General features: G+C 42.6%; 1 protein-coding gene across 2 annotated transcripts; it reads right to left on the bottom strand.

Moving 5' to 3' along the window:
* Positions 1-5,747: 5,747 nt before the first annotated feature.
* Positions 5,748-22,790, bottom strand: FAM98A (family with sequence similarity 98 member A). Of its 2 annotated transcripts, none has more exons than XM_061991183.1 (9): positions 22,471-22,790; positions 22,126-22,204; positions 19,054-19,202; positions 17,437-17,571; positions 14,465-14,649; positions 11,985-12,065; positions 10,532-10,648; positions 7,484-7,651; positions 5,748-6,594 (listed from the first exon to the last, which is right to left on the bottom strand). In XM_061991183.1, the coding sequence occupies exons 1-9, from the start codon at positions 22,505-22,507 to the stop codon at positions 5,830-5,832; spliced, it is 1,716 nt and encodes a 571-aa protein (XP_061847167.1). In that variant the 5' UTR covers positions 22,508-22,790; the 3' UTR covers positions 5,748-5,829. The 2 variants fall into 2 exon arrangements, with proteins under 2 accessions (XP_061847167.1, XP_061847166.1); XM_061991182.1 differs by lacking the exon at positions 22,471-22,790 and adding an exon at positions 22,382-22,432.
* Positions 22,791-22,991: the final 201 nt, after the last annotated feature.

The raw sequence follows: 22,991 nt of genomic DNA on the forward strand, positions 1-22,991 counted from the left end.
GCTTAGGGGGCTGACTGCTGTCACTTCTGTGGACTGCTGCTCAGGGACACCTCTGGAAGCCAAGGTGAACATGTGTCCTAACACAGCCCCTACACTCTTCCTTACGGGGAGTCTGGAAGCTGAGATGGCCTGAGCAGCCACAGGAGAGTCCTCACAGCCTGGGACACTTGGTTCCAGAAGCTTTAGGCATCTGCATAGGAAAGAGCTGCATGTGAAGGATCCTGGACACAGGTGGGGAAAAAAATGGAGAACAAATAACAGATGGGGGAATAAGCATGGGAAGAACCATACTGAGAGAGCTCTCCCTCTCTACGTGACACCAAGAATGGAAAGGGATCCCAATGGACACCAAGCAGAGGGAGGAGGAAGGAAGGAAGGAGATCTGAATGCAGATTTTGTGAAGACACAAGAGGCAGGAGAAACAAGGGCTTGTTGTTTCATGATCCTTCCAGCCACAAAAAATCCTAACCAAGGTTTGCTTCATTCAGCATCAGCCTGCTAACTGATGGGCCTCTGTACAGCACAAAAAATAGCTCCAAGTACTACTCAAGAGAGTCTTGACAACAGAGTTGGCCCACCCAGGGACACTGGAGAAATAGATGTAACTTTGGAACAAGTTGGGAGTTACCAGCACTGATCTGAACTGGATTTTCAAAATAAGCACTGCAGCCAGCAGGCTAAACTCATTGGAAAATCTGTGTGCTGAACTCTAAAGTGCTGTTTACAGCTGCTGGCAATCCGGTCCTAGGAGACAGAAAAGCCATCAGCAAAAGGCTACCACTGGGGCAGTAGGAAGGGTAGCCAAAAAGTCTGTTTTTTCCATGAGTTAAGCTAATGCCGGAAAGTTTAAAGGGTCCTTATCGCCTTCATCTCTGCTCCATGTGTGAAAACGAGTAAGGACCTTCCACCTGCCCCACGGCACAGGCAGGCTCCCTCTTTCTTTGATTTTACAATAGTGTTTTCCTACTTTTTGTACTTGTTTTTCTCTCCTCTGTTGGAAAGACCCATGTGGACCAGAGGGGAAATTACTGGACAATAAAGGGGAAACAATGACACTGACAGCACTCAGAGCTGTAAAAAGCACAAAGTAAACACACAGGAAAAATATTTTTTCCCTTCTACCCTTGTTTGTTAAGCCATTAGACAATGTGTGACTTGTTTTTAGCCAAAGAGGGGAGAAGGCAATGTTTACAGCTAGGCAAATGCACTTGCTTTTTTAGTTTATGTTCCTTTGAAAAAGCACAACCTGAAACAAACAAGCACGTGAGTATTTTGAGAGTCTACACAGGGGAAACACAAGTTCACGTCCACCTCTGTGTACAACTCTCCCATCAGGACATTGGTCTGGCTTTAACCTAAGGGTATGCTAGAAAGCTGAAAAAGCAAGCCTGCAGTTCGGCATGAGCCAGCTTGTTTGGGACTGCTAAATCACACTCAGCACCTTAAAAATGGACACATAGCATACCTGTTGTACAAGGAAAATCCAAAGTTCAGAGAGGCAGCAAGATGAGAAGCCTGACAACCTTTAGCAGAGACTCTCTACTGCAGTCCCCAATAAAGCAGAACTAAGAACAAACCACGTGCAATGAGCAGACAGCTGAGGGCTTTTGCTGCTGGCCTTCATTAACCTGACAGGGAGCTGAATTAACTTCAAGCACTCTAAGAAATCAACAGATGCCTTTCAGACACCCAAACGAGTCCTCAGATCTTAGAACTCTCTTACCCCATCCTCTCAACTCTTCCCACCTTGGCAGAGCTCGATTTTAACTTCCCAGGTGCATCACCTGTTACAGGGAATACTTGTGCCACAGGACTTTAAGCTCCAGCCACTTCTCACAACTACCTACTGACACGAATCTGCTTCTTTTCTTCCCTGTTCTATCTCAGGTACTTGGCTGCTAAGCATCTAGTTTCTAATTAGACCAGAGGGTGGTTGATGCACTTGCCACTTCCATTACTGCAGATGCAGACAGCAGTTTAATGGAGACACACAGTCATAGACCTCAGCCATGTTACAGCAGCTTATCCACATGCTCTGCCTGCAAAGTCTAACCCGCAGCCAGAGGAGCCACCAGCTGTAGGGGCACAGCATCATGAAGCTGCATACTTGGGGCATTGGCTGGAGGAGGAGAGGAATCCCATCAAGTGAGCTAGGGATTGCCAGCCAGCACCAATCCTAAAGATGATAAACTACTCGGGGAGCAGCTACAAGCAAAAAGGCTTCCTGGAGCAAGCGGGAGCTCAGCTGGATGCTCTTTCCCTTGCTGCATTACTATTTTGCACACAGTAGGCAATAAACTTTTATTCCATTCCTTAGACCTGCAAAGAAACCCCAACACTGATCACAGTGCATATGGACCTTGGGATTCCAAGGCACATATTAAGGTGCCTGATGTGGGAAGCAAGTGTGTCCCTGCCCTTGCTACCCATTGTTATTTTACCTCACAGTGACACTTGGGAGAATGGGTGATCCTAAGATGGGATGGGAGGGCAATGCAAGTGAAGTCTGTAGGAAACAGAAGTTGCTAGATGCAGATGGAAAGAGGCCTAATGCCTATGGAAAAAAAGAGTAGCAAGAACCACCATGCCTAAAAGGATGAATGCTGTTGCCCTGTGTAAATGTTTGCTTACTTAATTGCCTTCTTGATCAGCTGGGAGTTCTGCTCAATGAAACTAAGCATGTATATCCAACCCACCACAACCCTAAACACCTCCACAACCCATTTCTCCTCACCCAGCTCCCACTGAAGAGATTCCTTCCAGTGCAGCAAGAATCATGTTTAGAAGACCAGGAATCATGTTTGGAAGACCATGAATACTGGAGCATCACACAGACAGTAACAAAGCAGTGGTTGTTTGCTTTTGTTAATCAAAGCTGCTCTCTCCACATATACAAAGCTTGTTTTCTCTGGAGAACAAAGAAGTCAAGCACAGGAGGAGGAAACAATAGAACAGGGAAAAATAACAACAGCTGGCAGAGGCCAAGTGTTTTCTTTCCTGCTGGAAGACCAAATCCTCTGTTTTGCCACCTTCTGAATCTTTGGTTTTTTTAAAACAAACTTTTTCCTTCAAAAGGACTCGACTTACCCTCACTCTTGGGAGACAGAGGAGAAACAACACACATTGAGCAGAAAAAATAGCTAGAATAAGGAGGAAGGGGAAGGTCTGAGTTACTGCCTCATCCCATCGAATCAGCTTGTCACAGTGTGCAAAGGTGAGATTATCCACTGCAGCAACAGTTACAGCCTTGCAGAGAAACCAGAAGCTCTAGCACAGGAAGAAGTCTCTGAAACTGCTGATGTAACTTAACCAGAGGGTCTTTGCAGAGCCTCCCGGGCTCCCTCTTGCTAGGAACAAGTTTGCTGCATGAGGAGAGGTGCAAAGAAAAGCAGAAGCTGTCAAGTGGAAGATATTATGTTCCCAGGAAAAGGCTGTTTAACTCTGCCAATCTCTCTGCCTTTACCAGTCCCAGACTTGACCCAGTAATTAACAAAAAAAAAGCACTAATTATTTTTGCATGAATGCAGCAGAGCCATCAGCTAATGCTCACAAAAACATACTACTCTCCCTTAAGGGAGATACCTCCTCTGGAGCACCCCATTGTAAGAAACCATCAGTAACTTTGCTAAGAAGCAACGTTCATTTTGGATGGATTTGAAGCTGTATTATGCTGAGACAGGTCTCTATCAGAGACCTGGATTCAATATAGAAAACTCTTCCCTCATCGGGCTTGTTAAATTTGTTTGAAACTTTAAAAAGCTAGAAGAGACGTTAACAGAGTGCCAAGTGCCTCTCAGAGAGCCCTTCAATTCCAACCTGTGAATCACTAGCAGCACCTAGTGGCCACCATAAATTACACAGGAGATGTTCGGCTTGGTCACGGGATCTAAGGTAGGAATCTGTCTCTTCTCACAAGCAACGAGCAATAGGACGAGAGGAACAGGCCCAAGTTGCACGCGGTGAGGTTTAGATTGAAAACTGGGAAGAACTTTTTCACTGAGAAGGTTGTTAGACACTGGCACAGGCTGCCCAGGGAGGTGGTGGAGTCACCAACCCTGGAGATATTTGAAAGCCGTGCAGCTGAGGTGCTGAGCGACATGGTTTAGTGCTGGGCTTGGCAGTGTGAGCTGAGTAGGTTGGACTCAACGGTCTTAAAGGTCTTTTCCAAACAAAATGATTCTACTGTTCTATGAAATACAAGGAAAGCATTTACAAACAATGTTGATCACCCGATTTACATCAACTTGGATTACAGCAATAGCAGCATTACACTGATTCTGTCAAATACTCCTACAGTTTCTTCTGTGACCCAAGGAACTCTTCTTGGATCCATCCCCAAGAACACTTCAGGTAACCAGAGACTGCCATCTGTTTCTACAAGGCTGGACAGCATCAGGATAGCTCCCAGAAACAGCACACCACGCTCTCATAGCGTGCAGGAACACAACCTGGGAGACAGGTGCTCATGCTGCTTTAAGAACAACTTTCCACAGGAACCCTCAAGTGCTGCATATGCTGCTGCACCTGTTCAGAGGGGAAAAAAGAACAAAACTTGGAGCAATTCCTCTCGTCCACTTTTGCTCCGACACCTTCTCAGGGGGCAGAATGTTCAGTATGGCTGGGCCCACTACAAAATAGAATAAAATGTAAAATAGATGAAGCAGACAGAAATCCCCATGAATTCCCAGCTATTGCAGCACCTTTTTACTTCCAAGAAGGAAAAGAAACTAAAGCAAAGGGAACATAGATACTTTTATTGCTCACCTTTTATACAACAGCACACCTTCAGCCATTTTCTTTCACAGCTTGACAATGTTTATGTACACAAAAAACCCAGCAAGAAGCATTATGTGGCTTTCAGTAAAGAAGAAAAAATAAACAAAACAAACCCCCATTAGAACAACAAACTCAGCCAGGCTTTGTTTTCTGCAGCAATAATAAAAGGGCTTCCTCCAGACAGGAACTAATCTTCCCAGGCCGTAGTGCATTTCTTTAAAAAGACAACCCCCAAAACAAATTGCCCTAGATTTGCTGAGCCAGTGGTATTAACTTGCAAATAAAATAAATCTCAGTTTGTCATCTCTTCTAGCTGATTTCAAGTAAAGAAAAAAAATCAGGTTTAGAGAAGGAGCAACTTGTTTTGGATGGATGCAGGTCAGTTTGAATCGCTACACCTAACTACAGGCCTACAAACACTACCGGGTCACAATTTAGCTTAAACGGTCTTGGCAGATTTTGGCGGCGGTCAGTCGTCCGAGTTGAGCACGTGGGAAAACTGTGTTTAGCAGGAGATAAGGCTACGGAACGTGGCATCCACAGCAGAGCTCACGGAACAGACGAGAACCTGCTTGTCAGAGGGAGTTCAGTGCACGTGCGCACGTGTGTAACATCTTCGCACCTAAAACCAGAGGCCGGCGAGCCAAAGAGGCAACACTCGGAATAGGTTTTAGAGCGTGTGATCAAACAATCTTAAGGGAGGAAAAATGACAGTTCTATTGTCTGTTGTAACAGACAAATTTGACCAGAGAGGTCTTGATATTTCTCTAAATCAAACTGCAGGTAGCTTTGAGGGAACCAGTCCAACATTTAAAAAGCGCAGCTATTAGTTGATGTTTAGGGTGCAGTGGCTAGTGATGATGCTTTTGATTCAGACAGGTTGGAGGTGGGAGAGGAGAAGAGATCTACCAGAAGTTATACTTTGCTCAATGCAGGACATCCCACCCAAAGAGATTCTACCTGCCGTGATTCATTCACGCAGCGATGAAGCCAGGCCTCTGAAACCAGGTTTCTGTTACGTGAGCTCTGCTGAAGCAAAAGTTTTTAGCAGCTTCAGCTTGTGAAGTGTCTTCCTTGTCCAAAGCCAGACTGATTATACTGATAACCTCCATGCTGGAAGTGCTGCTCAAACTGCCCTCCTTGATTGAAGTTCTGTCCACCTCTGCCTCCCCAGCCTCCTCCCTGACCTCCGCGGCCACCACGACCGCCACGGCCCCCCCTCCCTCCTCCACGCCCACCCCCTCGGTCACCGTGGGACCCACCGTCTTGGTATCTGTTGTCCTGCTGGTAGCCACCACCACCTCCCCCTTGGTAGCCACTTCCTGAATATAAAGACGACTGGTAGCCACCATAGCCTCCTCCTTGGTAGCCGCCGCCGCCACCACCACCATGGTAGCCACCCGTTTGAAAACCTCCATCTCTGTAGTTGCTCTCCCTGTAGCTGCCATCCTGGTAGCCACCACCTCCGCCATCTGTCCAGCCTCCTTGAAGCTTGTTTCCTCTTCCGCCTCCTCTGCCACCATGATCGTAACCACCACGTCCTCCTCCTCGTCCTCCTCGATCATGGCTCCCTTGTTCATGACCTCCTCGCCCTCCATACGATGAGTCATAGCCTCCTCTTCCTCCTCGGTCGTGACCCCCGTGGTCATAACCTCCTCGCCCTCCGTACGAGGACTCGTAGCCGCCTCTTCCTCCTCTGCCGCCGCCACCTTGCTGCGAACCACCCTCAGGTCTCTTCTGCCACGGTGGCATCTCGGGCGGTGGCGGTTCAATTTCATTGGGCCGTCCCCCTCTGTCAGGCACTCTGCCCATCAGCACCTGCACGGGGAAAGGGAGAGCTGCCACAGGACTCAGGACACCTCAGGAAAGGGTGGCATTTACTGACATACAAACAGCACAAGGGTTTTCACATCCAGAGGACTTCAGCAAGGCAAGCTTCTCTAAAACTACACACCTGCCTACAATCTCTTATTTACAGGGATCTGACTTGTGAGATCATTGGCTTCGTGACCTTAATGTTCTGTTTGCACAGAGCAGAAATACAGTTACTATGTAGGTGTTATTTTAGACACAGTGACAGAAACAGGTAGCAGCACTGTAACGTCATCAGTGATTCTGATACGACTGAGCAGGTCTACTCCCATTGAAAGTAATCCAAAAATATTTCAGCAATTTTTTTACTGCCTCTAAGAAGTGACACTCTGAACCTACTCAGTTCCTATGATGCAGTGATGCATAAGAAATAGAATGGTAGGGTTGGAATGGACCTTTAGAGATCATCTAGTCCAACCCCCCTGCAGAAGCAGGGTCACCTAGATCAGGTCACATAGGAACATGTCCAGGTGGGTCTTGAAGACCTCCAAGGAAGGAGACTCCACAACCCCTCTGGGCAGCCTGTGCCAGGGCTCCCTCACCTGAACAGTGAAATAGTTTTTTCTTATATTTAAGTGGAACTTTTTGTGTTCCAGCTTCATCCCATTACCCCTTGTCCTGTTACTATCTACTATAGAAAAAAGGGATGCCCCAACCCCCTGACACCCACCCTTTAGATATTTATAAATGTCAATAATAATCCAGAGTATATAAACACCAAGTTTCTTATTTAATTCCAGATTCCACTTCCAATCCTAAAATAAGTAGGATTTATTACTAGGTTCCAATTACCTCACTATTTGTAACAGAACAAGCCATTGGCCAGCTAAGGTACCTTATTAATGGCACATGCAGTCTTCTCTCGGATGGACCCACTGCTCGTTCTCATAATTTTTGATAGATCCTGCCGAGCTGCCAAGAGGTTTGCAATGGAAATAGTGCACTTAGTAGACAAGAGGGCACGTTTTGGCTGGTAGACTTTAGCCAGTTTTTCTGTCTGACTCTGTTGGAGAGAAGAAAACCAAAATCCAGTCAGTTAAAGTAATAGGAATGCAATAGGATATCTCACCAAAAGAATCAAGACACTGAAGAACGAGACACCATTGCGAATAGGATCAAAATGAATACAAAAACAGGGAGAACCACTTTATAACCAAGAATCACTGCAACAAAACCAGCATTTGTCAAATTAATTTTTTAAGTGATATAGGAAACACTTTTCTGACTGAACTGCAAAGACACTGACCTTCTGACAACGTTAACGATATATACATTCAGACCATATCACTAGCAGGCAGTCAGACATGCTATAGAAGTATGTCATACAGTTACATGCATTACTGGTAACGTCTAAAATACAATGAAACATGTCTGTGTCCAGCCTCCAGACCTCCTTCTGCATATGCCTCCTGACCCACACCCATTCCAGTGTTAGACCAGCAGAAAAAGGCTGACTTAACTCTTGCACACTCCTCTTTGTGGTCAGCTTCTTCAAAGATAAACCATCAAGAGGTACTGGCAGAACTAAAGCTCTCAAGTGCTTCTTCTAATTCAGTCCTTTGTCTCATCTACCTAGTGCTCAAGCTAGAAATTAAATCCTAAGCGTCAACTTTGCCTTATATGTGTTCTCTCTTCTTCTACTGCCTTTTGACATTAACCACATTGGCTTTTATGAACACCTCCAAAGTATGAGAGTGCCTGACAGACACAACAGAAACCTGTGCTACCGGCCTGAGTAGCATCAGCCATGACTTACATCTACCTTAGTTACTGACAGAGTGTACTGTGTGATGTTTGTATGCTGACAAAAGGGCTGCTTTTTTGTCTGGACCCCAGGTGACAGCACTGCTGACAGGAAAAACAGATTTTCCCAAAAATCTCTTGACAGGGCAAGAACTTGGGAGCAGATTTTAAAATCCTAAAACACTATTTTTCATCTAAAAGCAGAAAACTGGAACTGAGAAGACCTGAAGGTATGTAGTTCCAAGTGACACAGTGGTATGTTTTTAAAACCTAAAGCTTCTACTTTTATATTACAAGTTGAACAAGTTTGATTCAAAATGAAGGAAGTCATACATGTCATTTACCTGATGCTGGCTAAAGACAGAAGCAGCAACACTACTCACTAGAGCAGTAGTTTGTTTTTCCCTGGCACGTTTGACTGACCACAGCATTTTGGTGCTTTTACCTTTTTTACCTTTTATGTTAAATTTGACGTTTTTGAACTTAAAACCCCTTTAATGAAAGCAGAAAGACCAGCAAAAACTTTATAGTCTATCTGGAGAACAACTACTTAGTTATACTAGTGTGTTCTGATACTTTTCAGATTTCAGTATTTAAGAAGAAAAAGTTACCATCATGTATTAAGGTACTGCTAAAAGTTACCATAGGAACAACCTGTATGGCATGTCTAGAATACTAGAGCCATGTAATTTCACATCATTATGGCCCTAAGACATTTCCAGTCGCATTTCAATAGATATAAGTGCATATACACAATTTTGGGTTTCGTGAAAGGATTTCAAGGAGTCAAGTTAAAAACACCTGAGAATTATCCTAGAAAGAAAGCAAACAAACATGGATTTGGAAGCCAAAGCTGTAAACACAATTAGAAGCTTTCAATCTAACCCATACTTTGCATATTTTCATTCACTATTAACAAACAGATAGTTCTTTAGTCATCCACTAAAGAAACCTGAAGAATGATAGGTTTAAGAGACAGCACACCAGTGGAAGTCCTACTCGGGTGAGGAAAGAGAAAAGAGGAGAGGTCACAGTTTATGATTAAATTACAGCTGCTTTTTTAATAAAGCATTTATCAAGAATGAACACTTGACAATTCATGTGTCACAGTTTAGCACTAGTAACTTGGCCTCAAATACTTCCAGTAGCGCAATTAAGAGCATGTCAGCAAATCTGGTTTAGATATATACTGTTCTTTAGTATCTTTACATCTTGTCATTGCTTTTTCACTACGAAATATAGGAAATAGGGAAACAATCTAATTTCTTTTTCAAAGCAGAATATGCATGGCATAACCACTCAGAGAGAACAGATGTCATGTAACAGCTACTTGTGTGGTTCAAATACAAAAGAAAGAGAAAATATTACACTGCCCATGAAGTAAGAACAAGCAAGCAGTGCCTTAGCAGCTTTTCTCATGTGCATCTGTGCTTGAAGACACACCTGAGTTAAGGAAATCTGATCACAAAAGCACAGAATCTTAAGGGTTGGAAGGGACCTCAAAAGATCATCTAGTCCAATGTCCCTGCCAGAGCAGGACCACCTGGAGTAGGTCTCACATGAACTCGTCCAGGTGGGTTTTTAATGTCTCCAGACAAGGAGATTCAACAATGCAGCTGGGCAGCCTGTTCCAGTGCTCCATCACCCTCACAGTGAAGAAATTCTTCCTTGTATTTCTTTGGAACCTCTTGTGTTCCAGTTTAGACTCATTGCCCCTTGTCCTATCATTGTGGACAGCAGAAAGTTAAGGAGTGGTCAACAGGAAGATGCTTTTCCTATCGCCAGACACGGCACTTAATGGTTCCTGTTACAGTACTCTGAACACAAACGGTTGGATCAGTAATCTCTTCTTGCTATTTTTCTCTCATGGCCCATTTTTCTCTAGTGTATGTTTTCACTTTTGGTGTATAGCTACACAGTCTATCTTCTCATTTCACAAAGGGTTTTAAAATCCAACAAATCAGTTTTAAATAGATTTATTTTAGTCATCTCGCCATAAACTTCTTTAGCAACCCAAACTAAAACCAGACAAGCCCTGTGGTTGTTTCTTACTCACGAAGGATGAAACAATGAAACAGTATTCGAGAGATGCTTATTATAATGCATTACCATCTACCAGGACTTCAGGGCAAGTTTGTACCTTAGCTCTGTCTGACCAGCCAAAGGACTGCACTGTAACATCCAAACGTTTGACTAATAGTTTTCTTCGGACTTCGTATTCGTTGACTATGGCTTGATTAATTGCTTCAATTTTTTCCTGCAACAAAAATTTGCAAACATAACCTATAGATTATTGACAAAATATTTCTACTTAAGACAATAAATTACGTGAATGAAGAAAATAACACACGTGGTGATATTAAACCAGGGCTTAATCCCACAATTAACTACCTTGTCAAGTGGGCTCACAGCACACTATGCCTGCTGCTGCTACTTCCCTGAAGGCTTCAAAGGCTCTGTTTTCCTCACATTCAGCCCTCTACCGTTTGTAACAGCACAGCTGCCTGCTTTTCACACGGAGGCAAAAACTGCACACGTCTCTCAACACCCACCAGGACAGAGAAGCAGAAGTGCAAAAATACTACACGCAACAAGCTGAAGGAGATGCGAGGACATACATAAGTCCTAGGGACAAAGGTATCCTTGCCTTCTTAAAAAAGAGTAAGCTTAAGGACAAAGATAGAGCAAAGACAGAGGACTAAGAGTCAGTAAGGTATTGTAAGAGGATCTTGATTAAAGCACAGTCGGCACACAGATAAGGCAACAGAGCACCCCACAGGGAAAAGCCCTCACTAGAAACACACCTGGTAGCAGACGGTGGTCTAGTCAGAGCAACAGCTGACACATGCACCATTAAGATTTATGTGTTGACTGAAGCCTGACTGGAGGATGTGGTGGGACCTGCTTTCAGCCTCAACAAACACTGAAGGAAAAAGACTGCTGGGAGTAGATGAGCTTCAATCTTAAGCAACAAACACAAGAGAGACTCTCAGTCTTGCAGCAGTAGCCATAGCTTTGTGCTGGTGCAGCAGCAGTGTCTAAACCAAGCACCATCCTTAGAAGAGCAGGTAACAAAACCCAGCTGGAGACGACTGTGGCTCTGCTGTCTGCATGTACAGCCTCCCCCAGCTTCCACCTGTGCACCCACTGGAAAAGAGATTACAGAGGGAGCAGACTACTCCAACAGGAGAAGAGGAAACTATGGGAAAAGCCACAGGTTAGCTGGGAAGAAGCCACTGGAGGGGATGTGACACCATCTCAGCAAGGCTACATCACGTAGACAGTGTAAGCAGCAGGAGAGGAAGGCTTAAGCTACTGCACAAGCACGCAGGTCAGCTTTACCACATTAAATCTCCTTTATTTTGGAAAACTTTTGCCTGCATCTGGACATCTAGGCTCATGAGCCTAAGACCTTACCAGTTGTTGAACATCTACTGCACCAATGTATATGTAAAACACTGCAAGAAACTGACTTTTCTCATCTGTTTCTGAAGATAAGAAAAATCATACTGCAACATTATACAGAGAATCAAGACTGATACTTTACATATCCAAAAAAAGAGAAACAGGCTATCATACCTGCAAATACTTACCCAGTGAGCTGGTCCCAGTTGCTTCTTCAACAAAGGTTTTCCAACATGATTAGGTGGAACCTTTGCTAGAGTTTCCTTCAGCTGTTAGGAGACATATAAAAATATAAGCATTGTCTAAAATAAAATCAGCTTTTCAAGATTCATGTTACAGGAGAGGCCTTCTGGACAGTCATAGGCATGACAGCAACTTCTAGTAAATAATAAATAAATAAACCTCTAATAAACAACCTAAAAGTCATCTTCTCTGGGACAGAGAATAAAGCACTTTTTTATTTCTTTTGAAAGTAACTACTTCTATATTTCTGGTAGTGTCAGTCATAATTATTTAAAAATTAAGAGAAGGGACTATAGAGTAAATCTACAGTTAAAACAGAAAGATTTCATGAGGTACAGCTCCCCTGGAAGACAGAGGGATTATTCTATACATCACATTCAGAAAAAAACCCACACTTTTATCAAAAAAGGTGGTATTGAGACTATGTAAACTAAAACACAACCTAGAGAGACTTCTCTCTACAATCAAAAGGAGAAAATTGTCAACATGAAGTTTAACTTGCATTTTAAAAGTGTAGGTACAACTTAGGTTATCTTTCCCATCCCACAATTTTCTGAGGACTTTGTAGGGGGAAGGGGGGGAAGAGCTGGAGTAGCATTGACAAAAAAACATGAATCAAAGCAGGCTGGGGTTCTGAAACTTCCCTTTTCCACTGCTGCAAATCACATTTTTCAACTTCCTTGGTCATTCACTCCAGCAGCTTATTTAATATACTATGTTAAATCTGGTTTTCCAAAGGTGCTGAGCCCAACTTGTTTAACTTGAGATTTTAAAACCAAGTGCTTTCAGAATAGCAGAAGTAGCAGTTCATTCAAGTATCAGTAGTTTTTGGTTGGTTTTTTTTTAATGTGGTAGATCATTAACAAAGAGAGTTAATTATACAAAGATTCCACTCTGACCTGTACTACGTATGGGCAAAGAAAAAGGCAACTTGATTTTTCGCATGCTAGATCAGAATATTGCCATTCTAAAACTCACTTTTTAAAACCAAGAAAACTTTAGGGTGATTCCTTGTTCTAACTTTCATCTTACAATCAAGAGTAAAATTTTCACTCTGTTATTTAAATTTTCGCTTTTTGCTCGACTTTGTGATGTATTTTCATCGACAATGTGAAATACATTTTTCACTCATTAGTCAGCTTTACTTTCTCCTTCTCAAATACTACCAACACATGAAATGTTTGGACTGTTAGCTATATATGATTTCTAAAAAACTCCATAGGTTAGAAATTCCTCATGTATTTTATTAAGCTATAAGGACAGTTCAGAGCTGGTTTTTAGTATAACCACAAACAGAAATAAATCACTGAGATAATATTCATTTAACACTGCAAGACAATGTAAAAGAAAACTCAATCGGTAAAACATAACACAACTGCTGGAATAAAAATATTGTTATTTGCTCTGTATTTTTGAAGTGTCTTTCACTAGTAAAGCTTGCTAGCACTGTGCATGGTTATGAGTACTATCTACCTTTTGTAGAAAACAGAAACACAGATTTCTTATGTATCTAACTCTTTAATGCCCATGACAATACCAAAACCAAAAACCAAACTGCTTCCGTCTACATCTTGGGTTTCTGCTGGAACACCATCCTTCTCTTCTTAAACAGGCCAACATAAACTCATTTCTTGCAAAGAAATGAAGCACTGCTTGCATTTGTTTAAGTACAATGCAACTAATAGGTTAGTAAAAAAACCTCTGAAAGTACTTGGCAAAACTTTGTAACCATATCTGCTCTTTAAAGTTCACGAAGGTTCTCTCCTGCCGTTCTGCTCTCCCCTATCCTGAAAGTTACAGTTATATTAAAAACTTGATTTTTTCTGTCTGCTACCTTTAGTCTGTGCACTGGATAGTCCATTCCACTCTGTTTCTCTGCTTTATGAAAATTACTCAAATGAAATTAAGTTCCTTTAAAAAAAACCACCACAAGAACCTGAAGAACACACATATGTAAAGGAACAAAAATAAATGGAACCACAACTGATGAAGCCTCAGGGAGAAGATGTAAACTTGACTTCATTTACATCACCTTTTAACCTAAACACTTAAAACAGTATGTTCCTGTAGAAATTTGTTTAGGTGCATTCCTTGGAATATGTTTCTCCTTAACATTCTTCCTGAGGCCTAAGCTCAGCATTTTGCACATCCTCTGCAAGAGTATGGCATTAAAACCTATAGCTGAGTAAGAAATACCTCACCCCAGAGGGCACTGACAGCTGTAGTCCCTGATCTTGTGCCTTGGCATGGAAAAAGCCTTTAAATTAATTTTAAGAGCCCTGACTTTCAGCATACTCAGTAAATCACATTAACTCTCCTTCACAATTCAAACACCACAGTATCACAAGATTCCTTAGTAGCAGAAGTATTTTCCATCAAAACAGAACCATCATAAATATTCTAGTTTTGTTTCTTTGGATCTTACTTTTTTCTCAATTCCACTGAAGAACTGGAACATCGTTATGTTGGCTGGAGGCTTGGACATGCCTAAAGCAATACATATGCCTTTTAGCTCCTGAAAGACTTCACTGCCACCTCCTTCCTGTGCTTTTTTAGGAGGGGCATTCACACACAGCATTCTGGCAGCTTCCAGTTCTGAGATGAGGTATGCTGGGGTAAGAAAAATTAGATTTCAGCATCAGATAGAGTCAAATCATTTCAGAACCAGTGAGAACTCAGGTGCTTACAACCAACAAATGTGCAAATGGACTATTTTAGAAAGAGTGGCGGCTTTAACTTCGCTATCCACAGAACACTCATATTTCTAATAATCACTGATCCCAGTGCTAGAAACACAACAGACGGGTGAAAAGTTCAGTACAACCAATTACAGACTGGAAATACCCCTATGCTTCTGACAGGTATTAATCACAGAGTTCAACAGAGCACAGCTCTTTTCCTTTAGGCTTTGCCCAGCAAAGACAGGAGGACACAGAAACAAGCAGGATCAGGGTCTGGAACACGCACTTTAAGCTAGACAAGCAAGTACTCCATCAGGCTCCAGGAAACCCAGCAAGAAAATGAGTAGAGAGAAGTGATGTGTCGGATGAGTCTCCTCTTCTTCCCCAAGGAAGATGCAGAGCGGAAAAATAATCCCATTTTTAAAAAGAACTACTATTGCAAATTCAGGTTTCTAACAATTCCACATAGAAAGGCAGTGATGGATGAAACAGAAGCTAGAATGTCTGTAGTGTTCTTTAGTATCATAACTGCAAGAGTCTCCCATCAGGCATTCCATGCCTTTATCAAACAAATAAAAAGTAAATCATAATTTCTGAACACAGTATACACAAAAATTTCAGCATTAGGCATCAGTTACAGGGATATAAATTTAGTCCATGGCCTTTGCCTGCAATTGTCACTTCACAGTCTCATCTGAAAACAAAATGCATAGGTTTAACAATATTTTTATCATTAATCATACTGCTGACCATAACTGAAACATAAACTTCTAAAAAGAAAGATTACAAAATAGATACTACACTGATAAAGACATAGGCAGAGAAGTAAACCCATGACTATACCAAAGTAGCCCACAATCTATAAAATTGGGACTGATCAGTAGGTAAGAAAAGAAAAAGCATTTCAATGATCTCTAGATTTTCTTCTAGATGTCTAGAATGTCTTTTGCTAAAGACACGGAACACCTTATAAAATTGTTAACATATGTAAAGCAGTGAAGAATCGTTTGTAAATTCTTTCAATGGTACTTTATACAGATTTTTGCTTATATCCAACTTTCAATTATTTACACCCTGTTAGGACCCCCCGAAAAAGAAACTAGCAGAACCAAGAAATCGCATTCAAGCTACCTTCAGCCTCCTCTGGCAAAGACTTTTAGTCTGTCACTGTAAGACACAAATGCTCTCCAGATACTGATTCTTTTCTGTAGGCCTTTTCTGAACCAGCCTGAGACTCCTGTGCTTTTTTATTTTTGCAGATGCCAGTACTTAATACTGTATCCTAGTGATGCTGCAGAACACAACAATCTCAACTCCTTGCATTTATTGGGTGCTTTCCTCTCCCAGCAATACTGCTACATCTTCCAATTGATATCAACTACACTGTGTTTCATTAAAACATGAACTACCCTGGTGTTCCATTGATGATGGTTATTTTATTCCTCCTGAAAACATCTGGTTTTACAGCTCACATACAACAGCATACCTACTAAGTTCACTTAATGTAAGCAAAAAAAAGCTATGTAACTATCATGGTACCCAGAAAAGGTGTTTGGCATCTATTTTGATTTTACATTTAACAGTAAATACATATTCCTGCCAGGTGGGATACCAGAGTTCAGCTTCTGAACATGGCCTTATGTTATCAAAAGGCACATCACAAAGGACCTCTGTCTGTCACTGAGTCACAGACAAGCCAAATGTACTGAATTACCTGGCTTACAGGGAATGAGCTGAAGGGCAGATTGTGCTACAAAATATTTTCAATCCAATAACTACATCACCTCATCTGATATTTCTGAACATACTATCAAAACAAATATACATTAAGTCTTACTGTTCATTTCTCTCCTACTGATGAAATACAGAAACCTACTGAGGAATTCATTTCTTACATCTCAGCTGAGAACAGAACTGAGTTTCTGGTTTGAAAAGTTAAAGAACCAGCACTGAGGAAGCAAATAAAACATTACTTTTAAATCTGATGTTGAATTCAACATAAATTAGATGAGAACTTCTAACTCAACACCACAAGCTTTTCCTAAATTTAAGTACTATTTCTTCCCCTGTAACATTTCCTAAGCAGGCATGAAACCAATTTAGGTACTGAGAACTGCTGGGTGGGAAAGTAAAGCAAAGACATCACCGTTACTACTGTTGATTTCTTTCCAATCAACAGAGAGCAAAGTGGAAGCTATTTACTAAGGAAAATGATCAACAGAACTGGGAGCTGGGATAACATATTTTCTTGTTTTCACAACAATTACAGCTGTTGTCACAATGTAGGAAAAAAATGCAAGTCTTATTGCACCTTCCAAATCATCATGGTGCAGGCTCCACAATGATGCTGCATCTGATGTTAGTGGTCATTTTTACAACCCTTCTAAACAAAGTTCAGTGGCTAAATCCTGACAGAAGTCTTCAAATTATTCCCTCTTCAGAGTACTTTTTCAGAAGTAGTAGGTCCAGCTTTTTGCTTGTGAATGTGAAAAAGATTAATATCTGGAATATTATACACTGGCTATAGAGCGATTGGTAAGTTTGAGACCCAAAAGTTTAACATTATGACTCTGTAAATTACAGGGAGATGTAACTCATTTTAGGCAAGTGTTTTTATACATTATGATAAACAAAACAGTATTTCACTAAGAGTAAGAAACAATACTGGGATTCTTGCATAAAACCAGATTTGCTTGCAAGCACCCTTTTAACTTACTAAGCAGCAAGAGACAGTTCTTTTGATTATGAAGGCGTTTTGTCACATCTCCTGATGTTAACGATGCATATGGACAGTTCATTTCAGCCAGCAACCCACTCATTTCCAGCTGAAATCCTTCTGCTTCGTCTGGACCTTAGAAGGAAAAGAATAATAATTTGTATACAGCTAAAAGATATCTCTGTCTATTACTAGAATGAATTAGGTATTTAAAACATACAAATTAAAATGTTGTTTTGCTCCAGCTGCCATTTAACATTAAAACTCTGCTTTTAGTGGAAGCCAAATGTTCTTTGGGTTTTTCAAAGACATAGCACAACCTAATTGAAGCCATGATACTTCTCATTATTGTAAAATGATGTTTTACAGACAGCTTTTCCCAGACAGCCACTAGCAGCTTCTACAATGAAAAGTGACATGAAAAACATCATATGTTTTACAGGGGTATTACTGCTTCTCACTGTAAACTCACATTTGTCAGTTGATCTTATTTCCCACCAACATCCTTTAAAAATAATTAAGCCACATAAATCAAAGCTTAGACTGATATTTGTGTCAGAAATCAGTGAAACCGATCTGAATTTGTTACACAAGTTATGCAAAATGTAGCAATTAATGAGAGGTAACGGTTTTTCTTCTTTTGAAAATGGACTTCAACCCAAAATGTCTGTTATTTATAAACTCAAGTCACAGAAAATGAAGGCAGGACTTGAAGGTACTACAGATAAAATGTTTCTATCTCTGTGTTTAGAGAATGAAACAGGTGTTAGAATACTTCCAGACTGTATTTTTATGCAAAACACACAGTAAGTACCTTACACTACTAGAGGACGCCAGATGTGTTACATAGAAAGGGAGTCAAATAGACTCAAGGAAGAAAGGATGAACATGTTAAAAACAGAGGGAAAGAGGAAAACAACAGATATTGAGGTGAAGAGCAGCCATCTTTGGCCACTGAGTAGAAAATTAAACTCATAAAGGCGTTATGAATTAATACATTAGATATTCAAAAGCACAGGTTGTCAAACAAATTTAACAATCTGTAGAATGCCATGACTAGTTGACCAAAAATAACATCTTTGGAAAACTAAAGTTTCCTTCCTTCACCAAAAAGGTAAAGAAGCAAACATTTTCAGGCTCCTTCTCACACAGTGTTTCATAAAGAGGGAAAAAATACACAGTAAGCGAAGAGTTAAAGTAACCAACCATAAAAAGAAAACATGGTTACTGTAGTCATAAAAACTTTTCCTTGAACAGTACCTATTTCTTACACCAAAGGTACAAACTCAAGCATTGAAAGTATTCTCGTGACCTAATTTAAAAAAACCCAAAACACTAACGCTTCCCTAAATCCATTCAAGAACTTTAAAAAGCTCTATGGTTGAACAATTAACAGCAAAAGCTAAATACAGAAGAAAGACTGTTTGATCCTCACTACTATTTCAACTCTACTGGCTGTTCATTAGGCAAGTTTGAGGTGGAAAATATCCAAAATCAGACAGTATGCAGACAATGCTCCCTGGTACAAGACATTCAGCAATTCATCAGCCCAAATCTTTGCAGCATGCAGGAACAGATAATTAAGTGGACGTTTGTGATAGAGTTATGGCTACTTACTGTTAGTTGCCTGCACATTTTCCTCTAGTTTACAGAAGAGCCGCAACTCAGATACCAACCAAGCACAGAGTTTGGTGAATTCAGGGGAGCTGGCTCCACGGGAGACTGCCTGGGCCAGCGCTCCATCATCCAACAATGGACCTTTGTAACTGACAAATAAAACAAAAGGACAGTTCATTAAAGTTCACCATGACTGATGTCCTGTGATAACATTTATTTTATGCTGTATACATATACACCCTCAAACCATCTGCAATGCTGAACTATACTGATAGGATTTCTGCACTGAACTGTAAGAAATAAAGCACATTGAAAACATCTGAGTAAACTCTGCATTTCTATGCGCACCAGTTTCCTGCCAAAGAGGCTGCGGCACAAAATATCATCATCAAAGGCTTAATTCTGGCAAATGATATCACGTACAGCAGCAACATTTCTGCCTCTATGGCTTGAAGACATCACAATCTACCTACCCAGGGCAACTGCAGTTTCAAAGTACCACTCTTGAGCACTGCTTTACGGTATGTTGAATAATTACTGTCAAACTAGTGCCTCTTTCCTGTCACTTCCTACCATGTATTGAAGAGTTGCCATGCAAAATAAAGCCTTCAATATAAATGCTACAAAAGCGATCTGCAAAACAATATCCTCTTTTGAAAAATCATCTTCTTAAATAAGTCAAAATCAGGCCTTGTGAAAGAAAGTATGAGTTTACAGGTCAGGCCAAGGCATAGTTCTCAGGACATATGCGTACTGATAAGAGGAAGAGTAGGGAGAAAACTGCCTTATTGACCAGGTAGACGCAAAGCCAGAGCTTAACAAAGAACTTAATTTAAAAATGTGCAGTATTATTTTGATACACTGCACCCAAGACAGAAAGGCATCTAAGAATGAGCATAATCAAACAAAATTCTTCATCTGAACTTCCAGGCAATGTCACCCACTATGTCACAGCAACCCAGGGAGTCCAGTCAACTCTTGGCAAACTTCAGAAGAAAAGAAATATGTCAAATGTTATTCTCCACACTTTGTCCCTGGGCTTAACACCACATATAAAGAATTTGGTCTGCACTGTAACAGCCTGGTACTTCATTCAAGCAAAATGAGTAAGTCATGCTCAAAAATAACTTTCACCTCACGGAACAGCTCGATTAGCAATACAGACTTAATCTACTTTCAGGTGGTGGGAAACTGTAAGCTGATGTAATACAACTCTGCTGTAATGTAGTAGGCTAGACAATTTCAACAGGCTAATCAGAGCAAGTTTGAAGTCCCATCCCACAGATGTTTCAGACCTACATGTGTATAGAAACATCTGGGACTCAGAACAGAAACACCCAGTTATAGATCAAAATAGAAGGGAGGTGATGACAAGCTTTTTGCTTTGTCAGGATCTGGATTTAGGTCACTGGTCATGTCAGAAGCCCCTTTTCTAGAATTTTTCTTTGACAGATATGACATCTTGTCTGTGCTATCTCTTGATAATTATGACATCAGCAATACCTCTACTTGGCCAGTAATCCAACTTGCAGATTCCCAACTGCAAACAGCTTTTTCCTCCCATTCCTGCCAACGACACACATTCTAAAGCTACACTCCCCTTTTAGTAACTCTATGTTGTCTGGTTTCTTTGTTTTCTCAATAGTTCAACAAACTAACTTACAAGGCAAAAGGCCATTATTGGAGCACAAATCCAAAATGAAACGACTTTTTGATAAGCAATGCTACAAAAAAAAATACATCAAGTAACACATCAGAATCATCTTCAGCTGGTGCTTATAAAAAATAAGTTAACCTGCAAAGGATCACAGAGCTACTACCAAAGCTTAAAACCTCAAACAATCCAGTCTTTCCAGACATAAGGATGCAGTCATTTAGTAACATGCAGTAGCTTTCCCTTTTGTTACCAATAGTGTTGAAGCTCCACCTCTTTCACTCTCCACATTTTCTTTTCAATCATTGTTGCCAATCTTGGTTGATACCACATTTTTAAGATCAATTTTCACTTTTGTGTCAAAAATCGATAACGTTTTCTGTCTATAGTTACACAGATAAGCAGCACAAGACACAAGTCCTTCAAGCCAATAAGATCCTTTTGAAAGATATGTCAGAAAAAAGAAGCCCATCACAGTGTGTGTATATCATGGCTGAAGCCTTTTCACACGTCAGCTGGCGAAATACCTGCCAAAACAGAGGCCTATTTGTCAAGCTTTGAAACTGTCATGGCTAGCCTAGCCTAGAAATAAAATCTTTGTTGCAGCGTAATGGCTCTCGCCACAAAGTGATGTATGGGAATGCAGCCAATGTGAGTAAATACAGCTGTTTGCATAGAACCAGCAGCAAAATTGTAACTGCCTCTTGTCTCAGCTCTCAAGAGTTTACAGACACACAAACTTACATCAGGGCACATTCTCCTTGCTCTCTCTTTCATATTTACTTAACCTTTACTGACTCTGACGGAGTAACAGGTTTAAACAACAGAGAAGTTTCCTGTGCTATATTACACGGTTTGTAAAAAAAGGGAAAAATATTTTCAATTACAATTTTTTTTCCAATAAATGTAAAGTCTAAAAGTTTTTTTCTCCTCTGATTTCTATGGAAAAGTCTCTTTCTCCCTGCCCACAGCTAGGACTGCTCTACTGAACAAAGAAGGTACCAATGAGATGGCATCACAAGAACCAAGGATATCAGCAGCACGCAGGAAGAGGTAAAACGTCTACAAAGGCCGTACAGATAAAAACCTGCTTGCTCGCTTTGGTGTTTTTCTCAAGCCCAACCGGCACCACCACCAGCCCCGCTAAGGGAAGGGTCATCGCACTTCTGAGGCGGGACCATCCCCACCGCTAAGCATGGCGCAGCTCTGCCCCAGGCCGCAGCCCTCCGGGGCGCCGGCTGCCCGGTCTGCCCAGGGCGAACCGCGGCGCTGCCCGCGCCAGGGGCCCACAGTGGGGCCGTCCTCCCTCCTGCTCCCGGCCCACAGCAGCGGCCACCGGGCGCCACGGCCCCGCCACCGGCGGCCAACCGCCACCCGCTTCCCACCCACCCTCGCTCCCTCCGGCGCCGGGCACCTACCCCAGGTCCTCCAGCGACTCCAGCACGTCGCTCTCCAGGAGCTCGAACTCCATCCTGCGGCGGTGCACGGGGAAAGAACCTGCGCGACAGTAGGACTCAGTGCCACCGGTACCCGCCGCCCACCGCCCCCGCCTCAGCCCCCCGACCCCGGCGCAGGAGGGCTCAGCGCTCACACGCCGCCCCTGCCGCGCGCTGTGTGGGAGCGCAGAGCCCCCGGCGCCCGCCCGCCTGCCCCCTCCCCCGCGGCCCCACGTACGCGGCTCGCACGCTGCTTGCGCCGCCGGCTGCCGGGTTGGCATGTCAGGGCGGGGAGAGAGGGAGGGAGGAGCAAGTCCTCTCACTCACCTTCCACCCGGCTTCCCTCCGGGCGCCCCGCCGCCATGCCTGATCGACGCGGCCTTCTTCCGCGATGGTCTCCGCTTACTCGCCGCGCCAGGCAGCGTTGCTAAAAGGAGATGCGAGTGTGAACGCGGGTGCCGGCGTGCGTCTGTGGGGAGAGAGCCCGCGACGAGCCAAACCTCCCACGTTTCTGCTCAGGCGGTGTACAAGGCAGGCCCCGAAGAAGGCCCCTCCCACCACGACCCCACGCTGGAATGCGCTGTGCTGAGCGGTGTCGCGGCCACAGGCGGAGGGCGACGGGGCGGCAGGAGGCCCAAACCGCTTCGGTGTGCGAGTGCTTCCCGGCCCGGAGTGACCCTGAGGCACTACAAGTCCCAGCATGCCGTGCGCCCGGAGGACCCTCTGGTGCCCGCCGTAAGGCCGGCTCTCGCCGCACCGGGGAACAGTGCGGCCGGGGTCGCGAGTGCGCTCGCTGCCTTACAGTCACAGCATGGTACAATCATTTCGGTTGGAAAACATCTTTAAGA

Source organism: Colius striatus, chromosome 2 (assembly GCF_028858725.1).
Source record: "Colius striatus isolate bColStr4 chromosome 2, bColStr4.1.hap1, whole genome shotgun sequence".
NCBI classification, from domain to species: Eukaryota; Metazoa; Chordata; class Aves; order Coliiformes; family Coliidae; genus Colius; species Colius striatus.

What these genes read in the sequence shown, in the direction of transcription:
- FAM98A (XM_061991182.1), bottom strand. Translation starts at nt 22,424, where the DNA reads ATGCCAACCCGGCAGCCGGCGGCGCAAGCAGCGTGCGAGCCGC. An exon ending in GCAAGCAGCGTGCGAGCCGC is followed by an intron (nt 22,205 to 22,381) that starts GTACGTGGGGCC and finishes ACTGTCGCGCAG; the next exon opens with GTTCTTTCCCCGTGCACCGC. An exon ending in CTGCATGTGCCATTAATAAG is followed by an intron (nt 6,595 to 7,483) that starts GTACCTTAGCTG and finishes TTCCCCGTGCAG; the next exon opens with GTGCTGATGGGCAGAGTGCC.